This window comes from Argentina anserina, chromosome 7 (assembly GCF_933775445.1).
Source record: "Argentina anserina chromosome 7, drPotAnse1.1, whole genome shotgun sequence".
Taxonomy (NCBI): domain Eukaryota; kingdom Viridiplantae; phylum Streptophyta; class Magnoliopsida; order Rosales; family Rosaceae; genus Argentina; species Argentina anserina.
In genome coordinates, this window is record NC_065878.1 from 17,161,085 (window position 1) to 17,174,050 (window position 12,966).

At 37.2% G+C, this 12,966-nt stretch overlaps 2 protein-coding genes across 2 annotated transcripts; both read left to right on the top strand.

The window, feature by feature from the left end:
• The first annotated feature begins 378 nt into the window (after nt 1-378).
• LOC126803315 (uncharacterized) lies at nt 379-1,114 on the top strand. Its single transcript, XM_050531100.1, has 2 exons — nt 379-396; nt 579-1,114. Exon 2 carries the CDS (start codon nt 652-654, stop codon nt 1,063-1,065), a length of 414 nt encoding a protein of 137 aa, XP_050387057.1. The 5' UTR covers nt 379-396; nt 579-651; the 3' UTR covers nt 1,066-1,114.
• Nucleotides 1,115-10,399: 9,285 nt separating this feature from the next.
• On the top strand, nt 10,400-12,932 carry LOC126802412 (uncharacterized). Its single transcript, XM_050530038.1, has 2 exons — nt 10,400-10,703; nt 11,397-12,932. Exon 2 carries the CDS (start codon nt 11,424-11,426, stop codon nt 12,219-12,221), a length of 798 nt encoding a protein of 265 aa, XP_050385995.1. The 5' UTR covers nt 10,400-10,703; nt 11,397-11,423; the 3' UTR covers nt 12,222-12,932.
• Nucleotides 12,933-12,966: the final 34 nt, after the last annotated feature.

The following is a 12,966-nucleotide window of genomic DNA, read 5'->3' on the forward strand; positions in this document are numbered from 1 at the left end:
TTCGCTGACTTTTGATTCAACGATCACGATCCGAATGCAGCATGTCTGTGATGGAGTATCTGTGTCGTACAAAAATGAGACCGTTAACCTCACGCATGACTACCTCGCAGGCTCCTCCTTTAGTGTTGAAGGCTTGAAGTAGCCTCGTGTGTCTTCTTGTGATTCTTTGTCTTTGTACCAGTCACACTGTTACAGACTCACAGTGCGTTTAAACCCTACTTTCTCAATTCTATGAAACCCTTCACAAAGCCTAAATCCCTTTCTATACAAAGACTGGAACCCAAATAAGCCGAACCATTTTCTCCTAGTTATGATGATCTGAAAGATGAGATCTTTCTTGCCTAAGACCAATGAAACTAGGAACTTTGTATCGCTGTAAAACCCAGTTTTCCAAAGGTATTGTCTTTGTCTCTTCCAGTACTATCAGCCCCTTTCTGTGTTGTATGGGTTTAGTAATAACTATATGAAATGCTTGTTATTTTTTGTATGGGTAAATTATTGTTCTTTGTTTTTGGTGAACAAGTGTGGTGTTAGCTTTTTGGTTTTCTAACTACAATGTATGTTGTGATGCGCATTAGGTGTTTGAATAAAGATTTTGGTGTTGTTGAGGGTTGAAAAGTAGTGTGATAGGGTGTTTAGTAGATAAGCACAATGGAGGAGGTAGGCTTGTGTTTGGAGGAATGGGATTTGAAGGAAAGAAATCTAGAAAAGGCCTTCAAGATTTGCTATTCCCGCTGTAAGAAGGTTGAAGATGAATTCGACTCAACCCGGAGGAGGAAATCAGTTGAAGGTTTAAGGTTTAAGGCCCGGGAGGAGGAAATCAGGCTCTGGGAGAAGCAGTTGCAAGAGAAGGAGTCTTATTTTGAGTCCCTGAGGGTATCTGAGGAGGAGGAGTTGGATGCAATTGAAGAGGTGATAACAGAGAAGCTAATGCAAGTTGAACAAGTTAAGACTAAGTTGGAGTGTGTTAGTTTATTGGTTGAAGAAAAGAGGCAGGAGCTTGATAGTAAAGAGAAGCGGTCTCTGGAAGTTGAGAAGTTGGTTAGAAAACGAGAGGGAGTGTGATTTGATCCAAAACCGTATTGAAGGGGGGACGGTGCATTTGAGGAGGATTGTGAAAATTATTGGGGATATGGATGAGAAAGTGAGAAGTTTTAGATTGCTGGAGAATTGGTGCCATAAGCTTTACTTAGAAACAGAGGAACTTCAGAGGTTCTCGTTGAAGATTGCATGGAAAGAAGAGTTATTAAATCAAACTATTGGAGAAATTCATTTTCTCAATGACAAGGTCAAGCACTGCGTCAATGAAGTTCTAGACAAAGAGAGGGAACCTGAACTGAAAGAGACAGTAGTTCAATCAAAAGTTGAGAAGCTTAAGTTGACAGACATGAGGTTGAATTGAAAGAAAAGCAGTTTGATTTGCTTGAGAAGTCAGTACAAGAAGAGAAACAATGTTTGGTGTCACTCCTAAAGACAACTGAATTGAACCAGACACAGTTTGACTTTCAATTGAACACTGAGCAATTAGAACATAATTCTGGGGCTTCCGACAAGGCAATTCCCTTTATCGGGAAATAATGGTATGTGTATGATGTCTTGCATTGGTGTCTACATGTTAAAATAAATTCTTTAGAATTAATCCATATAGGACTGACCTGCTCTTAAGAGAAGAAGAAAAATGAAAGACTGAATTACATAGTTATTGCGTTGTAGGGCAGCATTGGCTGCATTCTCTCTTTTCTCTGACTCAAATAGGTCAAACAAAGATTAAGGTGGTGTAATTTCATGTTCTTTTGTATTTTAGAGCAGCATAATAATACAGTAGAAAACTAGAAACTCACATTAAGAAGTTGTTGCAATATTTAATAGTTGTCCTTTTAGGCGTGCATAGTGAGAACCATTGTTCCTTCTTCCTATTAGTTATGAACTATATTACCTCAGGCTAATACCAATTCATCATATACTTCTGATCAGTTCACTATGTGGACATATCTTCTATTTATGTTCTTCATTTGATACCATTAATGTGCAAAATTTTTGTTCACTAAATTGGTGTTTTAGGAAGGTTTTGTTTTATTTGCTCATGCTATCTGATGTTTGAACTTTGAAATATGCACATACCTCGCGTGTTTGTCATTTCTTTTGGCTGCTCATAATTATGTTAGATTTTTGGGGTAATTGATTACAGACCCAAAAATCAACACCATTTTAAATCCAAACCCACCATTAAAACTCTTTCAGTTAGGTTAAATAAGAAATAAAAAAAGAATTATTTAGTATAAGAAATGAAACTTGTTCTTGATGAAAATTACTTTATTTGCCACTGGTAACAAATACATTGGTATGTTTCTAAATTGCTTAATTGTAGCTTCAATTTAATATCTCATCACTTTATATTAATCCATTCACCTTGAAATCTCTTCATTTTTGAAATTTATTATCACCTCCAAATTTCTTACCTAAGTACTACTTTAGAGTAGGTATTTTTGTTATTCTATGTTTTCAGTTTGTGTGTGTGTATTTGCTAAATCTGAAGAATCTATGTTACCGGTAAAAAACATAATCCTTATTGTTTAGTGGAGTACGTGATTCTACGAAATATGTATATTTTTCTTTAAGTCTGCTAAATATGTAAGAGGATTCATATGGTTACTTGTGCATTGGTTGAGATTTGTAGGTTTCATAATTCTATTGAGTAGGTGGGTAAGTGGGTTTCACAATTTGGTTTGGATTTGTATCTGTAGAGTAGGTATGGTTTTGTTGTGAATCTAAAGTTGAGGTAAAAAATTCTATTATATAGAGCATTAAAATCTACTTAGTAGGTAACATGAGTTGCATATGTTTAACATGTATACGTAAAGTAGATAATTATTTAGTAGGTAGTAAAATCTGCATCGATAGTGTTGGAATTGAGTAATTATGAGGATTTCATTATGTTCTTTAAATTATAGTGTGTATGGTTGTTTTGATTTATGGTATGTGCTTTCAATTTGCTGAATATGTAGGAGAATAAAAAGTATATTCCAAATATATGAAAAAAATCTTTGATAACATAAAGTGATAAGAAGCTAAATAGACATCAAGAGATGGAGAAACAAAAACTAAGACAAAATTTAAGGTTCATTATAATAAATTCAAATAATTAATCGTCTTAAATAAGAAAATAAGATCAAAATTCATTCAATCATACATTTGTGTTCACTCTTGTATATTCTATAATTTCTCTAAATTAATGTTGATACCCGATTTTCTCAATTTTTTTTCAAAATGAAATTGCAATTTTCATTTATGATAGATACAATTAAATGTTAACTAAATTAGAAAGTTGGTCAAAACTAATTTTAAGGAGGAGTTTCAATTTCTCAACCTAGAGGGTAAAAAAGTGAAACCATTCTAAATGAAAAATATTTGTTATAAAAATATTAGGTTAAAATAATTCATTTGGGTTTAGATTGAAAAAACTTTTAGATGTGGGTCTAGATTTAAATAGGGGCTTCAAAATTGGGTTTATGTCTAATTATCTCCAGATTATTTTAAGCCATCTGCTCACTGACCTGTATCTGCCATTTCTCGTTTCGTATTGCAATTGCACAGTGACCAACATCATTTCTTCCCTTGCCAAAACAGAAATCTAGAATCGTCTCTGGCTACAAGTTCAGTTACTGATCTTTCTTCCAATGTTCAACCATATGCCACCAGCTATCAAAGGGATGTGCCACGGTTTTCAGAGGATAACCAATATAAGTTTGTATTCTACTTGGCAGATTTTATTTTGATTCTGATACAAAAGAAGCATATAATTGAGGCTGTCAGATATATTTGCACCTTCAAGTTAATTGATAAGCTTAAACAAGTGTTTTCAAGTACTTTGCAGGATGAGGATTGTTTTGTATATAAAGGTATTCAGATCTTTGAACATCCAATTCTTGCTACTTAAATAGTTAAATGTGGGAGCATCCAGGGTACACATATACTAAATCTGATGTTCTATCATAAATTAGTCTATCAATTGTCCTGTAATTTATCTCAAAATAATTTGATGTAACCAATTGGAATAAGGGTCTTGGATACAGATTGGCAATTCTCGGGTGAAACTGAAAACTATATAGGAACGTTATGGAGCTCTGAGCGGTTTAGCGTGTCGAATCCAAAGCAATCAAAGATATAAAACTCATAGTCGGTACGCACAGTACGTAGTGTGTGAAACTGAATACCCAAACTGAATATAAATCAAGACAACACAATCAAAACCAAGACGAGCATACGGTACTGCAAATCAAAGAAACAAAAAATTCAAATTACCAGTCTCTCTCTCTCTCTCTGAGCGGTTTTCTGTGACGAAACCAATGTTTTCAGATGCGAAAGCGAAGGCGAAGGCGACATGGTCAAGCCTCACAAGGCGAGAGCATCGGCGTGCAAAGGCGATTTAAGGCGATCGCATTTCCAACAAATATTATTTAATACAATACATTTTCAAATAATATGAATATCCTTCAAAATATATAAATATGTCATTATAACCATAATATTAATCCAAAATAAGGTTCTAATCAAAATATATAATTAATATATAGAGTCATACTAAATTAAATACAAGAGCTACACTTCAATGCGTTGAATCTTCTTATTCAATCTTCATCGTCATATCCACTCATCTGAAAACACTGCCAAAAATTCTTTGTAGCGTCGTCGGTTAATTTCCAGCCTTCAGCGATACCAACACAAAAACAATCTGACCCCAAGAAAGAAGCTTCTGCATTCTTAGTCCTCACCTGATTGGACCCATGATTAGATGTGCAAATTGAATTATGGACATGATTAACAAAAGACTACACGAAGATAATTAAAGTGATTCACATCCGTGATCGGCTTCTCCATCAACAAAACCTTTATGGCTTTAACACACACCAATACAGAAATTTTTAGATATGCTCTTCTACTAATTTGATAGTGCCAAATATATCACGAATTGGTGTACGTATATTGAAATTCACACAATATATACACCAATTCGTAAAGGAATTGCCAAACAGTACATACTATTGGGTTATATATATTACGTACACAGACTCATAGTATCTAAATACCACTATTGTTACTCCATGATCGAAGACGGGAATAACAATACAATCCGTATAATTGGGAATTATATATTTATAGAGGAACGCTAATAAAATTCTTTGCATGGACCGACAAGTGATTATAATGCTGCCATTAATGGAGGCGACAACTCTTCGATTCCACACCGATCTTTGCAGCTAAACTGTCTCTCATTCTATTTCTATTTCTTCATCTCTAATCTCACTCACAGAGACACTGACATTTCTTGTTGCAGCAACTGTGCTCAAAGTGTCAAACCTTAATCCCCTCTTCGTGTATATATTTCCAGGCAAACCCCCTCCCTTGAAACTGTGCTAATACTTTGATATTTACCTCGATCTCCCTGTCTATCACTCTCTAGATGGATTTCAAGTCACCAAATACTGCCCTTAATCTTAGCCTACCCAACCACCATCATCACCAGCTGAACTTGGATCTTGTTCTTGACCATCTATCATCTTCATCCCCGCCTACATCGCCACCGCCGTCACACTCCACCTCATCCTCACCCTCTTCCGCCGCCGTCCGGTCCCCCTCGGCCCAATCCCGGCAGCGCACAGCCTCCTGATGGGTAGCTGTTGGGCCGGAGATTGAAGTCGCTTCGCGTCGCTCCGCCGCTCGCTCCGTCGCTCCGGCGGTCGCCTTTCCATCGCCTCGCCTGGGTTTGAAGCTGCGGGGCGTTTCTCCTTCGCTCCGCCCGAAGGCGCGCACCGGCGACGCCTCGGCGTCGCATCTGAAAACACTGGACGAAACCAGCGAAAGAAAAGAGATCAAAGCGGGCACAAGAAATACCCGCGGTGAGATTGCAATTATGGCACAGGGGTAAAATTGACTTTTCAAATACATCTGATTGTATCTAGGGATGGCAATGGGGCCTATACCCATGCTCAAGTCTGTTTGCATCTCTGTACCGCCATAATATCTGTTAATAATAATTTATTTTAATATTAAAAATTATAATAAAGTACATGAAATATAAAAGACTGAAATAAAAATCAAATATCATGATAATTTTATCTCCTTACGTCAAAAATTATTGTACGTGCAAATAATCACAAAATATATTTTGATATTTTTCCATTTATTTAATTTGTCTATTAATTTATTTGAGTGAATATATATTAATTAATTATATTAAAAATATAATATATTAATGGGTGAGTATGGGGATAGGGATCGAAATATCATCCCCATCCCTTATCCGTTTCTGCTATCCGAATAGCGATAATCCATGTACCTGTTACCCAATTTAACCGAAACACTCATCCATTAGGGTCGAATACCCATGGGTACCCTACCCGCTGGGTATTTTTGCCATCCATAATTTGAGCATTTCCAAATAAGGTCCGATGAGTATTCGAAAGTATCATTTCTCTTAATGAAACAATACGCCTGGAAACGCGCCATAAATCTATGAATTTGCTCCGGGGACGATATAGAACGTGCCCAAAAAGTTAAAGAGAGAAAACACAGTCTTTTGGGGATAAGAAAGCAGGTAAAAAAAAGGAAAATTTAAACGAGGGCAATTCTTTGTAAGACTGAGTATCAATTTAGGGACCTAATTAAGTGTACTGACCAATTATCAAAATTGATCTTGTTTCATATATGCATAACCAAAATAATCATAAACATGATACATGATCGAGAACTAATTTGTTAGTGCACTTTCGTTCATGCATGTTCAATTATCTATATACATATTCAACAGTTGATATTCTGTTAGATCTTAGTCATCTTACTAACTTCAATTTTGAAGAAGGTGCCATCCAACTGATCCAAGTCCAGGAGTCCATTAAGTCATTAGGAACGTCTCCCATTTCGGGAGGATTCGGCATCGTGAGTGTTAGTCGGGCGAGGCTAGGCAATGGTTCGGTAGAGGAGAAGGTCCTTCTGAAATCAAGAGTGAAGAGGTTTATATCTCTGCAACGACCAAATTCTTTAAGAAAATCTCTCAACGCTGAGAAATATTCCCAGGACCAATCATTGGTTATTTCATTGTTGCTCCAAATTTCTCTAAGTACGATCTGGGCGGCTGATAAATGTGGAGCTCTCATAAAAATGTTGGACTTTTTAAAGTAGCCATAGTAATCATTATATTTATCAGTTCGTTGAAGAATTGGAAAAAGGAACCTTAGAGGAACAAAGGGCAGCTGCTTAAGGACTCCGGTTGCTCGCAAAAGGTCATTATATTCATCGGTCGTGGATTGCTGATACAAAAGCTATCGAGCTCCTTATCCAGTGTCTGTCTTCTGCTGATGCTCTTACCCAAGAGCACGCCGTTACGACACTGTTTAACCTTTAAGTCTATGAGCTTAACAAGGGTTCCATTGTTGTGAACGGTGCCGTACCTGATTTAGTGAGAGTTCTAAAACATGGTGGTAGCATAGTGGCTCATGAGACGTGTGAATTTACTACATAATAACTCAAAAATTCGGATGTTGAATCCGTTGACGTACTCAACTCAGATGTTGATGATCTCATGTCTGCTGGATACTAATTAAGAGGTCAAATTTTAGGATATGCTGGATCAATTGATTCAAGGCTTTTAGCCTTTTACACAAGAGGAAGATATATAGAATAGTGCTAGGAATATTTTTCGATTTTTTTTGGCTCTCAGACCTACCTTTTGGTTTGCGGAGTTCATAGTAGCTAGAAGCATCCCTGTTTATGGAGGCTTTTTTATTTATTTTTCTTGTTGGTTTTGATTGGTCGATTACATAAGTTACCAACTTTTTTTTTTCTGGTCATGCAATAAAAGTTTATGCTTCAATCACGATTGATCTAACATGTTGGCTTCTTGATAGCAAAGACTAACTGTCTATTGGCCAGTGATGCAGGAGCCAAATCTTAATGGTCTTAACAAGCAAGTCATTTAAAGCATCATGTTAAGCTCAGATTAAGAAATATATCAAAGTGCATCTACATAAGTTTCAAACACTAATTTGTATGATACAAAAATTGCTCCTATTTTTTTATGCAAATATCTTAGTTGATATAAAGGTTGACAGCATTTTTTTTATGTCACAGTCTCTAGAAAGTGACAAGATTATTGTGAAGTTTCACCAAATCACTGTTAAAATGGAAGCAGCCTTGACTATAATTACCTATAGATATCAGACGACGTCTTTGAGCAGGTACCGTGTTATGCAATTTTAAGAAATAACATATCTCACTATTTCTGTCAACTTCAAAATGAGCAGATTAACAACGGGTACTGCATAAACCCCTGATTACGATATCGATAAAGACTTCAAACATTTAAGTCACGAGCATCCAGTAATGTTCAAGAGTATGATTGTGAATAAACCTCACAGCTTAAAATGAGATATTCAAAGTAGAAAAGAATAGCTTCAATGATAGAAGTCATGAAAAAGCAGCACACTGGATGATATCGTTGCCTTCAATGTGATTTCATTGGCCAATGTAGAGGCAAACACGGAAACACCTACGCATCATGATGAAGCGTATAAAGGTGTGAAAATACTACATAATAACATAAAAGATTCGAATGCCAATTAAATCCGTTGATATACTCGACTCAGATGTTGATCTCATATCTGTTGGAACCTAACTACCTCAAATTTAGAATTTGCTCGATCAATTGGTTCAAGACTTTTACACGAGAAATATGCCAGGAATATTTTTTACTACTGGTACAAAATTTGACCGTAGAGGGTTCAATGGGGCCTGGCTTCAATTGTTTAACCATTACATTGCCCAATTTTGAAATAGGCTAAGGCTGGCTCACCTTAATGAGCGTCGGTTGGGCCTCCATCCTACGAAGTAAGGCCGACTAGGTCCAAAGGGCGAAATAATGAGGCCTAACGAAGGTGAAGCGGTGCACTTAGAACTGGCATGTCCTATCTGAATAGGAGTAGAATGTTGGCAACATAAAACTCCACCCTCCTCAGTCACACCCAAACCCTATACTAGGGTTCATGCGAGAGCTGGGGTTGGAGTTTGCATCAACTCCATGCGTTGATCCCTTCCCTCACATTAGGAAACGAATTTTTATTTGATATTGCCCCGTTATCAACATCAATTACTTAGATACCAGAATACGTCTGATGGCGCCAAACACATGTTGTTCGGTAGTCCAAGAGCCCACAAACCCTACAAAAGCTAAAGGTCTTCTTGTATTTGAAGGTCAAACTAGCCGAAACTCTATTCCATCTGAACGCAAACACAAAACATGCGTATGTTTGTTTGATTGGGTCATTAACTCGATGAATTATCCTCGTTCGAGCCCTAATACCTATTCTAATTTCCTAATAAAGACTGGATTGTTAAAGTTCAATACAAAATCAAACCTTATTTGCGATGTCTAGGCTATGGATCACACATCGTCTGAGGGAGAGTGAAAACCGTACTTATATGAGCACGGTCATGTTCCCATAGTGAGATGCGTTTTGGACCCCAACTACAAGAATAAAACCGTACGAGCCAGTTGACTTAATATCTCAACTATGTGGATTGAGTTGTTACATTATTAGGTTGTCCTAACATATTTTATTGAAGGTTATTGGTTAGGGTGCGGTTTTGCCACCTCACACACCACTTTTTTCACCCCACTCCTAATAATTTATTAAATAGTGCTGCTAAATATACTTAGTAAATTTCTTAGTATACCTGACATTTATATTTTTGCAGTTTATCTCCAATTATACCCTCTTTTCCCTACCAACTCCATTTTGCAAAATTTTCAGCGGAGATCCCATTCCAGTTTTTCCATTCTTTTCAAGATTCATCTTATCAGTTCATGATGAAATTCTTGTTGAATTCTTCACTTTTTGCCCTCATTGGCCCTGCTCTTTATTGTATTCGGTTAACAATGAGATCCCATTTTGGGGTTGTGCATGGATGTTTATCATTCCGTGGGTACATGATACATCATATCATCCAAATTCTTTTCTTCAATTAAGCATTATATATAAATCTGATCCATCATACTTGAGTAATTCTTGAAGAAATCAGTCTGACAGGTTATGAAATCAACCAAGAAAATGGTGGAGAATCTAGGGCTATGAATGTAATTCCCAAGTCTTATCACATATGTGCATTAACTGTACCACAACGCATGATTTTCATAATTGAATGAATCTGAACCACAAAGTATCAAGCATGGAGCAACGATTGAAGACTGCAAATATGAAATCGAGATTAAAAGAGGAAGTGAGACCAAAATTGTTGTTGGGTGTGTCTGAAATTTGTTAAGTACATTTAGAGCAGCATCCTTTATTAAAAGACTATAATACCATTGTCCTTAAATTAAAGACAACAAGTCACCTGCCTCAAAAATTCCTCTCCAACAGGCAGAAGGATATAAGCTTTCTGAGGTAAAAATGCTTCTGTGTTTGTTTATATTCATTGGCAAGCAAGAGGGTGGATACGTTATATAACCTACTGCTACTCCGTTAGTTTAGGCTGAGAAAGATCTAAACAGATGGAAAGAGATTGGGAGTGAGAAATCGTTATGAGATAAAGCTTCTGCAAATTCGAAGTGTTCTGATTCACTGTAAGAAGGACGAAATTGGATGCCTGGAAATCTGGTTATTGCTCCCATCCAGTTTCGATAGGGTTCGTGTACGCTAATTGATCAAAAGGTGCCAACTTTATACCTCTTTTTTTCTCTGCTATTTGATTTTCTATATGCTTGTTTGCTTGAATAATCAACGGAAGATCGGATTTTGAGAATTGGGTATTGGTTGTTTTGTTGTTTGCTAAGATGGGTACTGATTGGAAATTTGGAATTTGCTTAGTTTTGGGTTTTGATTCTGGATAGAATTTCTTGACCTGTTTATGTTTGTGTCGTGAAAATTAGGTTCAAGGATATAGTGTCTGATTAGAGGTTTAAGAATTATAGTTAAGTTTATCTTCAATATGGATGTGTTGAATCAGAGTTTACCTTATGCTTGACTGCTTAGTTATATGCAAACATCATGGTGTAAATGGTCAGAAATGATTGAGAAGAAAATACATATAAACTGCTGAATATGAAGTTAGTGCACAAGTGAGTGGATTGGTGTTGGGTAAACAACTAGTACGGTCATGACCCGGTAGAGCTTCAGGGATATTTGAGGTGGGCTTGTGTTAGATTTTGTATACGACTTTGTTTCTTATAGCTGAGAGCTGAGTCAACAGTTCGTAATCCTGATAATTGAATCGGAATTCATATAGCTATCAAGCACAGGTGTTGCTTGTTCTGTTTCAGTTTGTTATCTACAAAGATGTGTTTCTGTAACAATTCAATCACTTTTCGCTTATTGTTTTTTTCCCTTCAACTTTTGACAAACCAGTGATGAACTGCCGTATGCTTTGAAAAGATGCATGGATTCTCTACTGTTGACGGCTTTGTGGAGATAACTGAAGGCTTGGGAGAGATGATTACATATGTGGCAAACGAACCCTCAGTAGGGCTGTATTATGTTCAGCAGCATACTCAAAATGCAGTGCCCAATCTTGTTGGTTTGAGAAATAATGTTGTGAACAAGTCGCGTGAAACAACTTTGCACACTGAAGATTCTGAGGATTCCATTACCATGGTACAATCAATGAAAGAATGTGGATTCCCTATTGCTGATGAGATGATTAGAGACATAAAGAAATCTCTTGTGCTTATGTCTACAAAACAACCAAAAAGAGGGTTAATTGATAACCAGGGGTCAGCTTTTCAGCTGGGCAGAGCAAGTTCCTGGAAACCAGGTAGTTGGAGCCGGTCTCCAAGTGTTGCCGGGCAGCATAGTGAGGGCAGTTATTTTTCTACTGTACTAAAATCTGCAAGACAAAAGGCCAGCAATTTGAAGTGGCCGCAACTTGATCCTAAAGAATTAACAGAGGTCGCGTCCTACTCTAACCCACCAGTATCTGTTGCTACTGCAAGCACTAGTTCGTCTCTACCAGATACAGAAGCTACAGAAGCTGATGAGCTGCCTTTGTCAAGTCATATTACAGATGAACCACAAGAAGAACAAGTCGAAGATAACTTATCGACTCCCAATTTGTCTTCATTGTCAGAAAACTTCGATGAATTCAAGGCTGAGAAGGAAGTTAAACTACGAGAGTGGTTGGAAGGGACCGACAATCTAGATAATTCCAGAGCAAGTGATGCAGAAAGATCTTAAGCCTGTATATACTGATGTATCTTGTGTTAGTAGAATGTGTTTGAATCAATCATACTATATAACACGATTATTTGATAATAAAAAGAAGTCTTCTCAAATTCTTGTATGGTTCAAAAAAACCCAAGGATAGTTGGCTGAGAAGCACATGACAGAACAATCAGGTGCGCCAATACCATAAATCAGGTTCAAATCGAAACGTCGGTATGAAGTTACAGATCTTAAACATGAAGTCGACGAACTTGCTTGACATGACTGTAGTCGACGAACTAAGATTCAGCGGATTAAACTATAAAGCATAAAAAGGGCAGTCGATGTCATAGCTTGGTCTGGACTCTATGAACTTCCTTGATGTGACTGTGCCTGAAACCACCACCTCTCTGCCTTTTAAACGACTCCACTGTTGCTTTCGCCATTTGATCACTCAGTTCGTTCTTCTAAGAATCTTGGCAGCAAGGGAGAGGTCGTGTTCGATGTGCAAGTCGAGTCCCTTCACTCCCTTGATGAATTCAGCGTCCCATGCTTCAAAGTAAAAGGCATAAGGCGTACTTGATGTTGTTCTTCATAGTTCATACTATTGGAGCCGAAACGTCGGCATAATCCGGGTTGCTGGTTTACTGGCCATCTTCAAAAGGGCCCTGGCATCAGAGGCCTAAGGCTCCATGCTTTTGTTTTTGAGGTCATTAAACACCAGCAACATGAAAATGAGTGGATCTGTAAAGAAGATCAAGATTGCAGGCACGCATGC